The sequence below is a fragment of the Thalia democratica genome, chromosome 5, assembly GCF_965202585.1.
Source record: "Thalia democratica chromosome 5, ktThaDemo2.hap1.1, whole genome shotgun sequence".
NCBI classification, from domain to species: Eukaryota; Metazoa; Chordata; class Thaliacea; order Salpida; family Salpidae; genus Thalia; species Thalia democratica.
Genome location: NC_139169.1, coordinates 76150424 through 76171231, shown reverse-complemented (window position 1 = coordinate 76171231; position 20808 = coordinate 76150424). Strand labels below are relative to the sequence as shown.

Here is a 20808-nt window from a genome sequence, read left to right as displayed (position 1 = left end):
AATACTCACATGTAAATATTCCTTCAGGCTATTGGAGAACGCATTTACTATGAAACTAGTTTTCTCAACACCATTTGTACATATTTTGTTCAAAAATACTTGATTTGAACACGTTTAGTGATTATAAAAGTTATTAGAGTAATAACAAGTTATGACATACATTTTGGTAAAAAGGCTTGGTAAGTAAATGTATAAAAATTATAAGTACTTATTTCAGTATGTTTCTTTATAAAAATCGAACAATTTATCAAAGTTGAACTGAGTATCCTCAATATTTTAGAAAATGAAAGAAATTATATAAGTAAAAGTTACATTTACATAAGTCCACAAAGCTGTATTATATGTGTTAAGTTTTATTTTGTAAACTGAAACTAATGCAACTTTTTTTTTAAATAAAGGCTTTACTTAATTTTAAACAATTAGCTTAGAATTAATTAAGAGCGTTAAATTTCTATTAACAACTATCTGTTTTAATAAATGCGTGGTTTTATGTGGTCTAATGGTGAACGAACAACTTTCTTAAACTGTTTTAAACTGAGTACATACTAAAAACAACTACTAAAAATTTACAGAAAAGTGTTAAAATCAGTTTTTAACTTACTTTTATCTTATTAGTAAACTTTTATTTTGTTACAAACATGTTTATATTGTTAAAAGAGCTTAATTCATAAGTGTAAGGAAAGTTATCTGAAAAACGTAGTTATCTAATGTGTTTTTTAACTACGTATTTCCATATAAAGTTATGTCGAACCCTGTATATAGCTACTAAAATACACATTCTGATGACACAAGTACAAAAAGTTGTTGTTAGTTTTGAAAAATATAAAACTTTTTGATAAAAGATGAATAATCAGTTTTATTTATTAAATTTAGAAATTTGTTATTATAACTGTAGAAAGTTTTGACAAATATGTCAAACTGATACACGTATAGTGATTGAAGATTTACTAAAAACTTTAAATGTTCTATTTCTAACACGTGTTTTGATATATTTAGAAACATGTTAATATATTTTATCAAATAGAATACTGGTTACATTTTTTGTGAACGTTTTAAAAGCAGTCTTTTAGTAAATTACTTATTATATGACATAACAATCTTAATAAAAAAATTTATTTCTAAACTTCCAGTTTAAACAAACAAATAAAAATAAACCATTATCTTGAATTTTAAACTATTTTTAAGTGATTTCTACATATGTCTTAAGATTTTACTGAGAGCAACAAAACTATTGTTTAAAGTTTTAATTCTCCAATAGTATAACAATTAAAAAAAATACGTTAAAACATTAACAGTCATTGTTCATTAAAAACACTTAATAATGTTGTCAAGCTATCAAACATTATAAAATTGGAAAAATACAACGTTTTTTACTATGTTTAAAACGTCTCAAAAGTATTAAATATGTTGAGATAGATGTAGTTTAGTAACTTCTATTCGATAATTAACACAAAACTATCAACTTCGTTCTAGTTAGTTAATAAAAAAGTATATATCATCGATTTGAATGTTTTATTAGGAATAATTTATAAACTCTTATATTATTCCAGTTTATCATCGAAAAGTTTTCCTTTTTTCCCCATAAGTTTTCCGTCCAGCGTCATTTTTATTATGACGTCACCGCTGCTTTTAGTTTTGAAAGTTGCATCTGTATGAAAATTTGATTTTTTATTTTTCTCTGATAAACTAATGAGAAGCTATGCACTGTACTTATATAAACCATATTAAGTTAACTTTTTGATATTTTTTTTATTATAAGTACTGTATTAAGCCCCTAACTAGATTAACATTGTTATTAACATTAGTTTTACGAATTTTCCAGGTGTAGATTTATCGTTGAAACTGTTCAAAGAATTAAATTTAACCTGCGCACAAAAGTCAAGTAATTTAAAGATTACCACATTCTTTTGAACAATTTGCAGCAGTAAAATTATTAGGATTGTCACAAATATTAGTTTTATAAATTTATCGTTTATACTACTTGAAATGCTAAATGATTAAGTTTCAACATTTTTCTAAACAATTTTCTACAACAAGGTATTTATAACTTTCATAATCGTGTTAGACATAAATCTATCGTTCAAACTGTTTTTATCACTACAAGTTAGGTCATTTGAGTTTCTTTAATTTTTTATTTTAAGCATCAAAATAGTTTAGCATTATCACAAGCAATAATATAAACTAACTGGATATGATTTTGTCGTTTATACTGTTCAAAGAAATTTTATTTTGCATTGTAAGATCTTGAAGGACCCCTCTCAATGGAATCAGTTCGTTATCATAATTTGATACTTTCTTTCTGTCTGTAGTTTTCTTGTCCAGCTATTAAAAATAAAATTGGCTTATCACTAATTATTATTGACAGCAATTAAGAAACAAAACAAATCACTTGAATTTATTTAAGTTTCGCAAAATTGTCATCCTTTTTTATGTCATTGTAAACAAAATCTAATGTGAACACCAACAGCTTATGTAGACTAAATTAAACATTAAAATAACTGTTTACTACTTAAAACAAAATTTAAACTAAAAACTAAAAAATGACCGAACCATAGTTATTTCGTAAATTAAAAGTTTTAACACTAACTTTCAGGACAACAAGTCTATACAACTGCAGCACAATAACAAGTGCGTTCTTTCCAGTGAAGAATATCATCATTTGTTGTACTTCCTGGTAAACCAGTATCATGTACAATCGGAACGAAAAGAATGGTATGTCCTGTAAAAATAATTTAATTATTGCAATAATTACCAAGGTGTTATTATGTCATAACTAATAAACAAAGTTGAAGTTATTACGAACACAGGTTTCAAAGGTTTATCTAGTGTCTTTATATTTTTACGGAAGTTGTTTTTTAAACTGTTTAATTTTATATTATAAAACTAGTAAGATAATGAATCAAACTAAGCTATTTTTTTCTTTTTTAAGAAATAAGAAATATTTTATCTTCTTTTTATTTTAAGTAATCCAAATTTTTATAACTTTAAAATAAAATTGAGCTTAAGATTTATTTAGCTAAACGAGTTAAGCAGTCGATATAGCTTACTACGAAATTATGTAGAAGCTTAGTAGTATTTTCCAACAACACTTAGAGTATACATTTTACAAACAAAAATGTTTTAATAAACTAAGTTAACTTACCTGAACACATAAAATGACAACAACGCCCTTTATTTCAGCCAAGTTGAATGTTATTTTAGAAAGTATATTAAGTAAAGTTAACTAATAGAGTTTCATACTTATTATATATTTACCTGAACACACAAAGTGACAATGATCGCCACACTTTAGACAAATTGAATATTTTGTTATTTTTATTGATGTAAGTTATACTTATTTGATTATACCTGAAACGAGTCAAGCAGTCGATATAGCTTACTACGAAAGTATGTAGAAGCTTTGTTATGTTTTCCAACAACACTTACAGATATATTTTACATACTATTTTTTTTCAGCCTAGTAAATTTACCTGAACACACAATGTAACAATGATACCCCACACTTCGGCAGAGTTGAATATTGACCTGGCACAGCAATTGTTCGCCCTGCTTATTTTGGTCATTCCGCTTTCACCGAACCCTATGCGGGTCTTGCGTGACTTGCTTGCCGTCATCACTAGTGTGAACTGGTAAAGTAAAAATTAAAAAAAATAGTTTGTAGTTTTTACTGTTTACTTAACCGAGAAAAACATATGGTATATTTGAAACAAAGTATTTTAACTGTTAAAACTTAAGAGCTAAAAGCACTTATTTGCACAAAGATTTAAATAAAAGCAGTTTAAATGAATAAGTAGACTTTAACTATTTCGTGTAATAACTCACTTGAAAGAGGCTGACTGTCCAAACCACATAGAGAAAGTAAACCAGAAAAAAATTACAATCGTGAATTTTGTCTTCTTCTAAAGTTTCTGTAAAATTTTTGTAGTTTTAAACGCTTACAAAAAGTAAACAATACAATTAAAATAAACTATCAGTATTGCTAACAAGGATTGTTTGTAAAGTATAAAAAGTAGAACATTTAAAATACTACTTCAAAAGTTTAAAGATAATTCGACATTTATAAATCTATATTTAATTTTATGAGTAGCGTTTAAAATTATTTTCGTAATTTATAATAACATACTTTACAAACTTTTTAAACGTAACAAGTTTGAAATTAAGCTTCAGCATTAAATTAAATACAACTAAGCATGAAATAAGGAGCGCATCTGCAAATATTTTATCTTTCTTCTTGATCTCACGCTTGTACAAATATAAACGCGAGATCTATAAAAATAGATAAAATACTTGTTTGTAATTTCAAGTTTTAAAAAACAATTACCAGTAACAAATTCCAGTATATCTCCTCCAATCCCAATGAAAACCAGCAGTAATTGGCTCAGCTCATCCCTGGTAATTTCATCGATGGGGAATAACCATCTGCACAACACTAAAACGAATATCAGGGTCTGGTGGATTGCTAACTTCCAGTTTCGCGTTCCCAATCGGTTGATTGAAGATAACTAAAAAAAAATACATTCTATTTTAATGATTAATGTTAAGATAACTGGTCATACAAAAATTAAAATAAAAAAGAACAGTTGTTGTTTTAAACAAGTGTATATTATGTTATTTATTAAAAAAAACTATAACAAATGAAGAAATTTAACAATAGTTATTGTTTTAAATAAAGTGTATATTATGTTATATATTTCAAATAAAAACTACTATAAATGAGTTAACTTAATAAATGTTAGTAAAATGACTGTTCATACTTAATAACTTTAATAAAATAACAATATATTGTTTGTGCTACAATTAAATATTTCTTTGCTATCTTTTTAAGAAAATTAATCGATACAACTGAGCAAATTTACTTATAAGACGGTTTGTACTTAGTAAATAGTTAAACAGGTTTTAATGTTTTATTTTATCGTGACCTTAAGCGTTTTTTTCACTGTTTCACGAAGAATACTAACGACTAAAAACACACTGATGTTTTTTTAGATCACAAGAACCTTTAAAGTTCTTGATACTAATCTAATTAAATGTTGTTGTTTTAAAATACTTTTTATTTATACTTTTAGTTGTAATGAGTTTTAGCACAAAAACAATGTTTAAATTTAAATAAATTTTGCTTAGTATAGGATTTAACATCAACAAGCGCGTGTTTCAAGGTATTTCAAAAAAGTTAGGTTATAAAAAAATAAATATTCTTTTTATTCAGAATAGACAAGATTTACTTCATACTTTTAGCATATTAGTATAACGAAAAAAATATACAAACTAATACTAAAACTCACTCACGAAGTTTTTAACTTGCTTGACCATTTCGTCTTTTGTTTGTTTCAAAACTTGAACAGTGTCTTCAAAAGTGCTTTCCATACGCTCAACTGTTGTTAGTTTGTTGTTAAAGTTGTTGTTATACATCAAGTGTCTTATATTTAGTCACAAAAAAAATCATAAATTTTATATTGATAATGCTGACAGTTTTTGATATAGTTATTGCTTTTATAAAAACTATAAATTTTTATATATATAAACACATTTTTGCTAAACGTTACGAGTAAATAATCTGAACTTAATTTTTATAACTTTCTTCATAATTTTATTTAACCATTAATACTAGTTTCTTTTGAAAACACTTTGTTTTGAATAACAAATAGTTTATCAAACATAAAACAGGTTTAATATTACACTTACCAAACGTTTTATCTTTTACTTTTTCTGATGTATTAACTCCAGTAGGTTCAGAAGTAACTAAGTTAGTAGTGTCGTTTAATTTGCTGTCAGCTTTTTTAGCATACCCACCAACATTGTTATCAACAGAAAGTATACTTCTTGAATGTATGTCTGATAAAACAGAACTCTTATGGTGTTCAGGTGTAGTATGGCTGTTTTCCTGTTGTTATAAGTTTTTTTATAAATGTCGAAAACTTAAAATATTTTTGAATAGTTTTATTATAAGATGCTATTTAAATTAAAATTTAGCTTTGTACATAAACGAACTCTTTAATTCGTAAGTAAAAGAATTATTTAAAGCAACTTTTATAATTTTATTTTCAATTTTCTTGTTCTTTTATAAAAGAGCAAATTGTTTTTATTTTAAATTTTGTAAACAAACTTACAGTAGTATTAGAAATGTTCATAAGAAAGGTGTGATTGCATTGTGGAGAGTTATCTACAATATGCTGTAGTTCAGCTATTTCAAGAAACCATAAACAAGGAATAATACTCAACAGGTAAAAGAATACACTCGGACTGAACCTTTTAATAATTTATTCTTATTTTTATTAGTTTAAGATTTTTAGTAAAAAAAGATTTGTTCAACAAAATTAAAAAAAAATAAACTTTTTTTTAAACTTCATTTTTTTTTTTGATTTATCACACCAGTATAGTAGTTAAGAGTTTAGCTAGACTCTAGTAGAAAAAATATTCTACATTTACCTTTTCAATAGCTAATTTTAATTTTATTAGTTTTTTTAGTTTAAATAAAAAGTTTAACTTGATTAAAAACTACGTTGCTAAATAAATAAAAACATTAAGAAGTAATAAAACTTTTTTTTAAGTATACTTTACCATTTCATCTCATTTCCTCCCCTTACAGCTAATGTGACGATCATTTCAACAAGCAGCATTATAGCACCGATAGAAACGAAAAACAAATAAAATTTGTCGTAATTAAGTGAAACCCTCCATATTGCTACTGCCAAGTGAAGGAGTAGCAGAAATCTTGTCAGAATTGCCGAAAACTTCTTTGTTGGCCCTACCTGTGGTTTTGATAGAAACTAAAAGATAAAAAAAAAATACCCATTAAAAAAGATATAAATTAAAAAAAGAAACAAACAACTAAAAGCTGAAGGTAATTTCAAAGCAATCTAAAAATCAGATTTGCTGAATAAATCTATCTGTGACTATTTGTTTGTTACCCAAGAAAATTGCTTTACACACAACAAAATATACAAGTTTTAGTTTGTATTAAATATATACACAACAAGCTTATTTTATTTAGAAACAAAAGGTATGTAATAAAAAGTTTATAAAACAGACTAAGTCTAATTTTTTTTTGAAGATAATAAATTATGTAAACAGCTTTTAAAAACAGCAAACGAAAATTACTTAAAAAAATTTTTTTATTCAAGAGCTTGTTTATAAAAAAATCCTTCAATCAGTTGATGAATGAAAATAATGAGATTCTCTGTCACAATTAAGTTCTTATTGAACAGAAAACTTTTAAGTAGTTACCTTTTTATTATCCTTTTTATTTTTTTTCTTCTGGTCATTTGAAGTTTTGCTTTCAACCGGTTTGTCTAGTTCATTTTCGCTTACATTATTTATTTCATCTTTTTTACTTGGTAACTCATTGCTGTTTATAATAAATTATGTTTATGAACAATAAGAACATTAACAAAATATAAAACTTAGAGTGTTCTTAGTTTAAATTATTGAGTTAATAGTTTACAACAGTTGGTTTTTTGAAAAAGCTAACAACAGAAAGATTATTATTGAAAATTGTTTTAAAACAAACCTTTTTGTTCTTTTAGGCACTTTCAACAAAATTAAACATTTTCTTCCCTTCAGTCCTGTATTCAACAGCAATTCCTGGCTCGGATTTTGCATAATAATTAAGTTAAGCGCACATTTGAATTATTAAACTTTCATGCCTACAAAATTACCATAAATGTTTATCATTAAATTAGAGTTTATTTAAGAAAATTTGTTAACAAATCTTTAAATTGGCCAATTTTGTAACTAGGTGATAAAAACGTCACTTTTGAAAAATGAAGAAATGTGAAACAAAATTAGAAATAAAAGACTTTTTATGTAAACAAACAACTTAAGCCAAATACAGATAATATAAGCTTCTTGAAAGAGAATATTAAATAGACAAAATATAAAAACAAGGATGGAAAAACTGCGGCCCGCAAAAGAAAAACGTTGAAACGTAGATTAGATATTATGGGGTTGGATGTAAAAATAAAAAAGGTCTAAGGCTAAGTTTAAGGAAAATTCTTCTAGGTATTCTGGGTATTTTATGTAAGTTAAAAACTGAAAATACGATTGCGGCCAGCAAGTATTTTATTTTTTCCCGCGAATTCCAAAAACCTGCCGACCCCTGTTTAAATACGACCTTATTAAAAGTTAAGTTAAATAATAAAAGGCTTCATGATAATGACAATGTAGTTATAATGATTTAATAACTAAACAAAAACCTCTTCCAATATGATTTAGTTCATTTGATTTTTTATGTTGGTATATTCTCCGTTTTTTAAGGCCTAACTTGTTTTTATCTATTTACTTTACTTTTAAACTAATGTTATGTTATTGAAATCTAAGTTAAAAGTCCAAACTGGAATATTTAATAATAAAAAATTATACAGTATATTTTCTTTATTACATTAACAATTGTTTCTGTGTGTTAACGGGTTAACACACTTCAACGGAGCTATGAAAATCAAGAAACTACTCTTCTATGTATTTTCTTGGTTTTCTTATCTCCGTTGAAGTGAATTAACCTGTTAATACACAGAAACATGTGTTAATGTAAAAAGAAAGAATACTGTTTAAATTTGTTACTATTACAAAGTTTCTATGGATATGAAATTAATTACTAACAACTATTCCATTTACTATAAAAGTCAACAACTACATGTTCCTTTAAATATACAAGCTTCTATTGCAAACTTTTACATGCAATTTAGGCTAGAACTATAAAAAGCTAGCTATCTCCACTTTTGTGTAATGAATGAAGAGTTTTTATATATACTTTTTTATGTACACTTTGTCACCTTTTACAGCTATTATAAGTTTATAGATTTATAACTTACTGAAACACTTAGAAGTTTAAAAGCTGACAATTTTAGCCTAAAAAATATGTAAATCAAAGTCTCCTGATTATCTCCTATAAAACAAAAGCAGTTCATTAAAAAGGACAAAAACTAGTTAAAAATATACTAAACTTGTTTACTTCTTTATATGCAAAACAAAATGCTATCGACGACGCTTTTTTCTGCAATCAGTTAGTAAAAAAGTACTTTTATAACTTCCGTATTACTGTATACTCGAAACACGCCTCGAAATAAATTAACAGGATATAAGTAACATATGCGATAAAGCAAGCTATTTTGTACTTTAGGTTATTATGGTTCGTTTTTGTGCCCCTTGATTAAGAGAATAGCAAACTGAAATCTAAAAAACAAAAGTTAAAAAATTTTCATCAAAAAATGTCTTTGTTTATTTATTTTTGTAAGCTTTAAAACTTACTGATTAAATGTAAAATAAATCTAAAAAAATATAAAATAAAGTTTTGTTTTTGTTAATTTTAGTTGTCTTACTTAAGTAAATTTCAAAATACAGTTTGGAATTACAACGAAATGAAAGTTTAAACATTTTACTGGTATACAGACTATTTTAATGGAAAGCTCAGTTTAAACTTTAACTCGAACTAAGATTGAAAAAAGTTAACGTTAATAAGTTTATCTTAGTAGCACCTGTACTTTTATCATAGCGAATTATACGGGTTATATTAAGTGTTATTTATAAACCGGTTTTAAATACTTCATAAAATAACACAAATAACCCCAACAAGCATTAAGCGGAATGCTTTGTTCAAAAAATTTTAGTTGCTTTTAATTTTAAAGTCTTTTTTTAACTAGAAAAACAATGTACACACTGTGTTTTTAAATGCATCTATTTTATTGTCACAGTTCATTTAAATTAATTTTTGATGGTTTTATGCTAATGAAAAACTTTAAAATAAGTTTACAGTATTTTTTAATTTACAAAAGAATACATGATAAAAACGTGCATAGAATACAACGTCTCTTAGTAACTCTTTAAACTTTATAAATCGTATTCTTTTTTTAAACTGAATGCACAGATTTGTATATTACTTTAAACGTCTATTAATATTAGCAATTTACGTTAATTTTTCAGAGTGATTTGAGTATTGTAGAGTTTTGTAAAATAAACAAGTATGTTCAAGAAAAGTTTAAAAGGCAACCTATGATTTTAAAATAATATCATGGTAGCATAAAATCTTTTGTTCATCAAAGTAAATATAATTTCTTTATTAAGTGAATAAATATTAAGGTGAGCAAAGTTTAAGTTTTAAGTTTAAAAAAAGTTAGAATGATATAATTTTTGCTTTTTTAAATTAATTTAGTTAAATTTACCCCATCAGTTTCTAGTAGAAAAAAAAATTAGATTTAAAAAATAACTGTTCAAAATTTAGGTTTAATTGTTTGCTAACAAAAGATCCTAGTGAAGTAACTTCACTGGACTATAAATAAAACAAATTATACAGTAATCTTCCTTTATTCTACCAACATATGTTTCTGTGTGTCAACTAATCAACACACTTCAACTGGGTTGTTAATAGGAAAGATAACTATCTTTCCTATCAACAACCTAGTTGAAGTGTGTTGATTCGTTGACACACAGAAACATATTTTGGTAGAATAAAGGAAGATTACTGTATAATTTGTTTGATTTAAAAAATATATATTAAAAATTTAATTTGTTTTTTTTTTGTTTAGTAGTACCCTATAGAAAAAATGTTTATAACTAAAAAGATATGACTAGTAACTTGTTCAATATTTAGTTATAAACATATTACATTAGGAGTTGCTACATCAGTTTGTAAAAAGTTACTAAATTTCAAAGTTATTTTATAACTTTTAAAACAATTTAAGTCATTACTACCCTACATAAATAGTGTTTGGTCTCCAAACTGAAACTATAACTGAAAGTAAGCCATCTTCTTTATGTTTAGAAATCAAAGAGTGTTGTATTTTCTTACTTTCCGGATCGGGCTATAATTAGTTAAACCAGTGTATTGATAGTATAGCTAACTTAAAACAGCTTATACAAAACCAGTATTCGTTACTTTAAAAATTCCTTTTAAAACAAAATATATTTTTAAAATACTTTAAATCATTTGTTGCTGTTTAAAATTCCAAAAAAAAATCGTCTACAGATGGTTATACTTAACTTTTTCCTTATCTTTCAAAACTAACTTATTAAAAAATATTGAGCTTTTTTGAGACTCCGTAGATCTGTTCTTAAATTTATTTGAGAGCAGTGAAACGCCGTTAGTCGGAATAAAGTTTTGACACAAAAATATCTGTGGTATATATTCCGATAAGCTTAGCTTATCAGGATCTCCAGGATTTAACGCCTTTTAAAGTTACATCTTAAAAAATATTGTATAGCTGTTTAGCTTATAACAAATATAATACATACTTTTGATCTATTTTAGTTACTAAATAAAATGTGAACAAAATTATAATCAAATAGCATAATTCAATAAATTTCTATATAAGCTAAAATTGTTTAATTAGAATTATTGTAACGCCTTGAATGAAATATTTTGATTAATATTATTACAAATAATTTCTTTTAAAAGTTGTTAGCTAATATTCATAAATGGTTTAAAAGTTTAAATCAAAAAAAATGTTAGAAATAAGTTTCTTAATACTTTTTAGTGGTAGTTATAAAATTTATACTAAATTTGAAACTTGTGCTAGATATTCTGGAGTTGATGATGAAGAGCAAAAAATAGGTCTTAGGTGGTTTTTATGGTCGTTTTTTGAGAAATCTCTGGGAAACCCTGCAATAGATTTTACGGGAAATTTGAAACTTATACTAGGTATTCGCACAATGGGGTTTACAGAACTTTAGTTTTTTAATTTAGGGTGCACATATTTTGATAAACTTGTAAACCAAAAGACAAAATTTTACTTCTAAAGTTCTTTTCATTCAAAGTGTTAATTTTTTACAAACTCTATTATTTGCATTACAAATTTAAACATTTTTGTCAAGACTTATTTTTAATTTCACAGAAACTTTTATTTTAAATATGTTTTAGTTGATGATTTTTTTGAAGCTTTTAATAAGCTGCTTGTTTACATTTTTTAAACCTAAAATTTGTTATTATTGTTATATTAGATTTATTTAGGTTTCAGAACTTTACGGCTAAATGTTTATACTATCAAAAACTTCAAAATAAATGTTTTTAAAACTTTTTAATTACGATAAGTTATGAAAAAGTTTGAAAGAAGAACATCTAATTTTTTTTAACGTTCCATTTTTCATTTTTTCATTTAAAATTTTCAATTCAGATTCTTATTTACTTTTTGAATCAGCGCTTACTTCTGATAATTTAAGGTCCTCATTTAAATCTTGCAAACATTCCGCATAAGCTTCCTTTGCAATTTACCTTTCACTAGGTAAACCTAAATTGTAACCCTTCATTTCTGAATGTGCTCTTGCAATAGAAAGTCTATTTGTATGAGCTGGGTTAGAAAATATTTCGCTACTTTAGATGCCTTTTTTATTGGCAACATCTTTTTCACCAAATTCCTAGCTCAGAAAAACTTTGAATTAACACTAGAGGGCTTTGAAGTACTTGTATAAAAACGGTTTTATGATTTCCGTCTCTTTTAATCCAATAACTATTAGTCAGTTCTATTGCGTCATCGCAAATTTCGGCATGCTTTAACTTAATTTTATTTTTTAGTTCTTATACAAAATGTTCGTCTATACTCATGGAATTAACCTTTTTCGAAGAAGTATCGAGAAAACATTTCATGTGTTCGTAACTAGAAAAGAATAAAACTGCTTCCTTGCTACTTAATGGAGTTGCTATTTAAATGATTTGTTTCATACAGTCAATTGCATCACTGTAGACTCTACAGTAGGGGTGGGCAACGTACGGCCCCCGGGCCGGATCCGGCCCGCAGAGTGAAAATGACCGGCCTCGACCGTTTATTAAACTTTAATGGGATCCAGCCCGCAAATGAAAATGACCGGCCCGCGAGAAAATTTATAGGCCTGCAAATGATCAATATTACAATTTTTTTACAAAACTTTGTATCATATTTTTACAAAACAAACCTGTAAGAATTTGACTTCAACAACATGCTAAAAAATTACTTTATAAATTAATGTGTTCTAATAAATACACCATTTTGTCCTAATATTTTGTGCTGTTCTAACTTAGTTTGGATGTCTTTTTATAAAATTACCCCAAGCAAAGTGATTTTATTAAGTACGATATTTTACATACGTACCTTTGTCAGTTATAATGTCAATACTATTTATAGACATTATTTAAACATCTGACATATCTCAATATACATATTAAGTTGTCAGACTTGTGAAAGTTTTTTGAATTTGAAGGATTTAAAAAAGTGATCATCTGTATCCATAAATTTATATTCCGGCCGGATCCGAAACTTTTATTTACATTAGAATCCGACCGGATCTGTATCTCGACTTAAAACTAGTTTCCAGTCGGATTCGGATCTAAAAAGTCATTATTCGGCTTGTTCCGGGTACTGGATCCGGTAAATCACTAATTCGAAGTGCTCCGGCCCGCAAAAGACTAAATTTTTCCGGATCCGGCCCTTTGATAGAAAACCTTTGCCCACCCCTACACTACAGTGTAGAGGCCTAATTCATATGACATTGTAGCTAGAGAAGCCAGATATTACAAAATTTCTAATCCATTCAATTTTATTTTACAAAGTTTTAAAATGTTTTAGTTTTTTTAACATTTCAATTCGTTTCAAGTTGATAAATTCCTTATTTATGTAAGGTTTTATTTAATCAGTAGATTTATCAGTAGCTTTATTTAGTAGTTTATCAGGCTTCATGCTACAGCATGATAAACCGTTTGTAAATTGAAGACGGTTGTGAATGACGAGTTCTCAGAACCGGTCACAGTCTACCGAAGATTGCAGTCTGATAATCGAGTTGTTATGATCAACCCTTTTGTTAAACTTGAGCTTGTCTCACGGTATACGAAAGTCCCGGCTTCTGCTCTGCAGTCTTTCGCCGAAGTTTTTGTTAATCAGTAGCTCGTATTTTAAGCAAGTAACTGCATATACTTATCATTTCTAGTTTTTTATAAAAAAGTAAAAATTACTTAAACTACAAAAGTTACTTAAATTTATATAGTAATTCTTTTATACTAGTACTATATTTTACACTTTATATAATAACAACTAAATTTTTGCTCTCCAAATTGAAAAAATAAAAAGTTAAACTGTTTATTGTTTAACATAGTTTAAGATGTATCTTAAATAAAATTATTCAAAGAATTGAAATAACAAGGTATATTTATTATAGTTAATTTTAATTAGTTAAAAATAGTAGTATTTAAAATAAAAATTGCAACAAGTTGTTTCGTTATTTGAATAATAACGTAAGTTAAAATAATAAAAAATCAGAAACTATTTTCGCTACATTAATCAATCTTTTATGAAAATAATTTACGAAACTTACAAAATACATCTACCATTTTAACTTGTTGCTTGTTTAAAAAAACAGCTAATATTTTTTATTATATTTTAACATAAAAAATAGGATATTTAAATATTAAAAAAACATGTTGTTTTGTTTTTTGTTATATTGTAAATTTACAACTATGTGCTTAATATTTTTAATGAAATGTATAAACAACACTTTTATAATTGGCGTGACAAGTACTAGATTTTTTCAAACTAGTTTTTTTTATGATAATTAATTAATTAAGCTAAACAATAGAAAATTAAGAATATATATTTCGAATGAAGTTTTCGCTTGACCTTATGATTAAAATAAAACTTGTGAGTTAAATAGGTTTAAAATTATAACAATTTACAACTTATAAGTTCCAACATTTTTGTTTAATAAAGGTTACAAACTATTTCGAATATAATATCTCTTTTTTATAAAGGTTTATGAGGTTATTAAAATTTATTTGTTTTGTATAAGTCTGTTTATGAAAACTGTTTTGTTATTTTGAAGTTAGTTATTGTTCTTTGTTGTTTAAACATAATTTTATTAAAGCTATTTAAAAGAATTGTATTAATTTTTGAAATTAGGCTCTAAATTTAACAGTAAGGTTTTAGTGGTGTATATTTTTTCACTTTCTACAAATAGTAAGGTTAAAAGTTGTATCTTAATATTAAATAACAGAACTGTTTCAAACAAAACCTGCCCGAAAAGCAACTTTTTCTAAGAAAATTGACCTATAACTTACTTAAGTCTGATGACAGCTGTTCTATAATAATAATTCTTACCTTTGATGTTACTTTGCTTAAAAAAACAGTATAAACTTAAATTGATATGTAGTTTATTAATTGACATTTTGAGTAATTTAAAATGTACTTGTAAAATCAACTTTCAGTATTTAAAAAAAAATAACTTAGCATTTAGATGAACAGTATTAAGACTACTGTACTTAAGCTACACCAAAAGAATTAAAAGTAGCTGAATAATTTAACTGTATAAAGCTTATTGAATTAAACGCATAAAAATATATTAAAATTTTTATGAAGCATATAGAAAAAAGTCTTGGAAATGTTTATTTTAACTATAAAGCTCAAGCATGAGTTCAAGCATGAGTTTTATGGGATTTAAATCTAACTGATTATAAAGTTTGTTACTAGTGTTTTATTTAATTTTTAAATAACATTTAATTGTGTTATAAACTATTGTTGTGTTGAACTGTGAAATTAATCACAAGTTTATCTTCCTATTTAAAAAAATTCAGAAAAAAAAACATTAATTCAGATGTATAAAGTTTTTTTTTTAAGTTTACCTCAGACTTTTTCGAGAAAAAAAAAATAACTGCTTAGCTTTTAATTGTTTTTTTTATTTAAACATTTTAGTTAATTATTTTTAAAATTTACTATTTTGTTTAGTTGTCTATCTTAATTAAAAAATATTATTTCTTTTTAGTTTTCAAAAGTTATATTGCTACCAATGATTAATAAAACAAACAATACACAACTTGAAACCTTATTTCACGTTACTTTTCGACCTTTGTTTTTAAAGTAGGTATAAATATAAAATACAACAATTGATAAACTAAGCTAAATAATAAGAAAACAAGAATAATTATTTTGAATGAAGCTTTTGTTTGACCTTAAGATTAAAAAAAAAACTTTAGAGTTAAATTGGTTTAAAGTTATCTTATTTTAGAACTTAAAAGTATCAATTTGTTTTGTTTAATAAAGATTACAAACTATTTCGAATATAATATCTCTTTTTTATGAAGTTTTATGAGGTTATTAAAGTTTATTTGTTCTGTACAAGTATGTTTATGAAAACTTTTTTTTTATATAGAATACAAATTAATTGAAAACTACCTTAAATCTATTCCTTCCAGCACAATATTTTCTTTATTGGATTTCTTTTTCTTATTCGGAATAATTTTTTTCGAAATACACTTAAAAAATTGCAAAAGTCTGCAATACTATTTTGCTTAAAATTCTACAACTAGCTTCGATTAAAGATAATAAGCATTTTCAAGTAGTTATTATAATTATGAACAGGGCATTTTTAAGTTAGTACAAAAAAGTGAAACATATAATATAGTGACGTAACATAAAGGTTGAATAAAGTACAATGTTTCTCTTTATTATACGTTTCAAAAAAATGCTGAGTTCTTTAAAATCTATAAAAATAGGCGAGTTCTTTATAATTGTGTATTTTTTGATACACAATTATAAAGAACTCCAGCACACAAAAAATACTGTGCTGGAAGGAGTAGATTTGAGGTAATTTGTGTTCTGTAACTGATTAAGACTACAAAACTCCGTTTAAAATAATACACAGTTGTAAAGAACTTGCTTATTTTTATAGATTTTAAAGAACTCAGCATTTTTTTGAGATGTATAATAAAGAGAAACATTGTACTTCAATCAAACTTTATGTTACGTCACTATATTATATGTTTCACTTTTTTGTACTAACTTAAAAATACTCTGTTCATAATTATAATAACTACTTGAAAATGCTTATTATCTTTAATCGAAGCTGGTTGTAGAATTTTAAGCAAAATAGTATTGCAGATTCCTTTTGTTATCTAGAAGTTAGTTATTGTTCTTTGTTGTTTAAAGCATAAAATGCTTAATATTAAATTTTAATGGTTTATAGCTAACATTTAATTAAACTATAAAGTTTTACCAATATTATTTGATCATGTATTTCAAATAAATGACAGTTTTTATTTGTTAGTTGCTTATTCTTTCTACAAATATCTAAATAAAAAAATTATTTTCAACTTATTGACTTTTTATAACCTACCGTTAAAAATAAATATAAATATTTAACTACATGTTAAGTTACTTTTTCTAATTTTAGAGAAGTTTAAAAAACGTCGCGTGATTATTTTAAACATTTTTAAACGAAATAATGCAACAAGTTGTTTTGTTATTTGAACAATGACGTAAGTTACAATAATAAAAAATTAGAAACTGTTTTCGCTACAATAATCGATCTTTTTTCAAAATAATCTACGAAACTAAAAAAATACATCTACTGTTTTAATTTGTTGCTTGTTTAAAAAATAAAAGTCATAGTTATTTTCTAGTATATTTTGAAATAGAAAAGAGGATGTTTATTTTAGTTTAAATTAAAAAAACATGTTGTTTTATTTTTATATTGTTGTAATTTTACAACTATGTGCTTAACATTTTTGAACAAAATATATAAACAACACTTTTATTATAATTGGCGTGACATAGTACTAGATTTTTTTTAACTAGACTTTCTTTTATCAGTACAACATTAAAAGTTGTAAAGTTTTGTAAAAGCAAAAAAATGTTTAAATAGCTTTAACACAGTACTTGTTATGTTAGTAAAAGCACTTTCAGAAAAGGTAAGATAGATTATACAAATAAAAATACTTTCATCTAAATAACAATAAATTAATTTTTCGGATGAATATTAATTTATTTTTTTCAGCGGAAATGAACTTCAATAATTTTACAGTTATAAAGTAATTGGTAGGTTAATTAAGTTCGGTGTTTACTTATTACTTAAAAACAATTTTCTTACTTGTTTATTAAATGGTTTGTAATATAATTATTTGTATTGCACTTCAGCTTAGTAAGTACTTAATCTAGCTCAAGTTTTTTTGTTGAATATTAAACTTAAAAAAAAATATTTAAGTAAAGAAAGTTTAAGTGTTGTTTTTGCGAATAAAGTGTCATACTTTGCTTTGTTTATAAAAAATTAAACCAAAAATCTGTAAATACTTTTAAATGATGTATAATTTACTGCTATAAAGTCTGAAAACAAATCTTTTAATTCCAATTTAGATCAGTTTTAATAAAAGAAAAAAACTACAACTAATTTAAACATGATTTAATTGAGCTGTAAAAGTAAGTCTCACTTTTTTTTTAAAGATGACAACTAAACGAGCAATATAATTTGATCACCAGTCTCTCAATTTTTAAAAAGAAAAAAGTTTTTTATTAGCATGATTTTAGATAAAAAATTAAAAAATACATATTAGTTTGTAACCTTAAGCAAATGATACTTTACTAACAATTTAAAGTTTTTTTGTTTATTTTTGTTTTTTTAGTATTAAATAGAGTATATATGTTTTTTATAAGTACTGTCGTATATAAAAAACACGAATTAGAAAATTTTAAATCCGCCGTCGTTTTACTTTATGGCTTCTTTTCGTAAAGTAATTATTTTTGCTAGATTATAATATTTTATTTGATTTAGTACTCATTCTTAGTTTTAAATATATTCTGTTTTTTCTATCTATGTATTGTTCCTTTAACTTAAAAAAAACAACAAAAGTTAGTGAAAAATTAATTTTGAGAATAAAAATTTCAACTCTCATGTGAGTTAAAAATAGTGTAATAAACAAAAAAAAATAATGAATTCAAACAAACAAAATAAAAATAAAAAACACAAGCAAAATAAAGAAATAAATTTGTAAGTTTTAGATTTTAAAAGTTTAAGTTTTTGATAGAAAAGATCTAACTTCTCTAGCAAAATTTCATTAGAATTAGGTGTAAAAAGTATTAAAAAGTTTTTTTTAAAGTTACTTGCATTGAAAAATTAAATAAATGAAAATCAACTTTAGTAATTTAGTGTATATGTTAGTACTTTCTACAGTGTTGAATTTAGTATTTTACAACCTTATTTTACAAAAAGGCTATCAATAATAAAATAAATATTTTATTTCACATTTATAGAGTTTTTTTTGTGCAGACTAATAAAACGATTTATAATTTTTTTTAAATAATTAAAATGGTAATTAAACATAAACTAAAATAAACTTTTAGTTATTTATTAACTGACTGTAAAAAAGTTTGCTAGTTTTTCATTATCTATAAAATATTATATGACATGACTTTAATATATTTATTAAGAAGTTAAAAAAAATTCTGATAAACAACAAAAAAAAACAGTTTTTAAGTTTTTTTAGATTTGTTATAATGTCACATTTTGATAGAAAAGAACTAGTATCTCTGGCAAATTTGTCACTTGATGTAGGTCTCTACAGTGATTCAATCGACTATATGAAGCAAGTAATCAAAATGGCAACTCCTTTAAATTGTGACGAAAGATGGTTGGTACACTTAAGTTACAGTCGTATGAAAAATCATTTTTCAGAGTGTTTTAATTCTTTGAAACGCGTGAGTGTTGAAAATCACCTGCGTTTGTATTTAAAAGAAAAATTAAAGTCAAAACATGCCAAAATATGTGACGAATTTATCGAACTTATTGAAAGTTATTGGATAAAAAGAGATGATAACCCCAAAGCCGTTGTTGATTATAAGGCTTTCAAAGCTTTTTGCTATTTGAAAAAAGCATTTTTTGCTTTAGAAGACGATGAAGAAGACGAAGCAGACGAAGAAGAAGATGAAGCAGAAGATGACGAAGTAGATGACCAAGAAGATGATGACGATGAAGATGTTGATGATAATGTCAAAAAATCAAAAGAACTTTTTGAAGAAGCGTTTAAATTAGCTAAGGAAAATTTAAGCCCAGCTGACTTTATTAGACTTTCTATTGCAATGCACCTTTCTGAAATACACTACTATCTTGATTCGCCCGATGATCTATCCATCGCCAAAGAAGCTTATGATAATGGAATTTCTCACTTTCATGAATTAGATGATGATTTAAAAAGTGATTCAGAAGTTGTACTGGAAAGTTTAAAAAAGCAAATTGAGCGATCGAGCAGTGAAGATAATTAGTTGTTTTTCATTCTAATTGTCTCATAGTTGATCTTTGTTTTGTCTTAACTAAGAAGTCTTAAAAAAATTGTCTTTTCAAATTTGTTTAACATTTTATGTTTAAGCTACAGCTAAAAATTATATTTAATCTTACTAAACAAAATTGAGTATATAAACAATAATAACGTTTTAATTAAAAGAAGTCTTAACAAGTAGTTTGTTTAAACCTTCAAAATACTGCACAGCTAAAAAACAATTTTGACATAAATTTATTGTGAAATGTATAAAAACATTAAGAAAAATATTTTATTTTTGATCTAAATTTTATTGATTTTGTTTAAAGCAAATATTAAACTTAATTTGACTCGAAACAGTTTAAAAAACATTTAATAGGTTAAGTTGGTTAAGCATTATCTAACGTTTTTAACCTTGCGGTTTTCTTTGATTTTAACGTTCGTACTAAATTGAATGTAAATGTGTTAGTGATATAATAGTTAAATTATTTCTCGTTTGATGTACATACAAACTTTTTGAATTAAACTTTTGCAACATCTTTCTTAATTTATTTTGAATGAAAGAAAGCAAAAGAATGATAATTTAGTCTTAAAAATTAAATACTATTTAATAATTTTTATATTCAAAATACACGTTACGTAACTTTAAAAATACTTCTTAAACTGAAGTACAATGAATGCAGATCAACTTAATAAAACAATTAAAAAGTAAGAAAAGTTTTACTTAAATAAAAAGTAAACACCGAACTTGATTAACCAAACAGTTGTTCCTTTATTAATATAAAGTAATTTAAGTTCAACTAAGAACAAACATTAACTTTTCAGCTGAAAAAACATTA

The 20808-nt window shown here is 25.0% G+C and overlaps 2 protein-coding genes across 2 annotated transcripts; one reads left to right on the top strand and one right to left on the bottom strand.

Moving 5' to 3' along the window:
• Positions 1 to 1541: 1541 nt before the first annotated feature.
• On the bottom strand, positions 1542 to 12234 carry LOC145836913 (transmembrane protein 26-like). The gene is made up of 12 exons (XM_082944686.1): positions 12200 to 12234; positions 7225 to 7345; positions 6559 to 6749; positions 6108 to 6246; positions 5683 to 5881; positions 5287 to 5372; positions 4322 to 4502; positions 3823 to 3908; positions 3471 to 3626; positions 2588 to 2719; positions 2187 to 2322; positions 1542 to 1648 (listed from the first exon to the last, which is right to left on the bottom strand). Exons 1-12 carry the CDS (start codon positions 12232 to 12234, stop codon positions 1542 to 1544), a joined length of 1569 nt encoding a protein of 522 aa, XP_082800812.1.
• A 6977-nt stretch (positions 12235 to 19211) lies between these two features.
• Positions 19212 to 19976, top strand: LOC145836912 (14-3-3 protein sigma-like). Its single transcript, XM_082944685.1, has one exon. It carries the CDS (start codon positions 19212 to 19214, stop codon positions 19974 to 19976), a length of 765 nt encoding a protein of 254 aa, XP_082800811.1.
• The last annotated feature ends 832 nt before the right edge of the window (positions 19977 to 20808 follow it).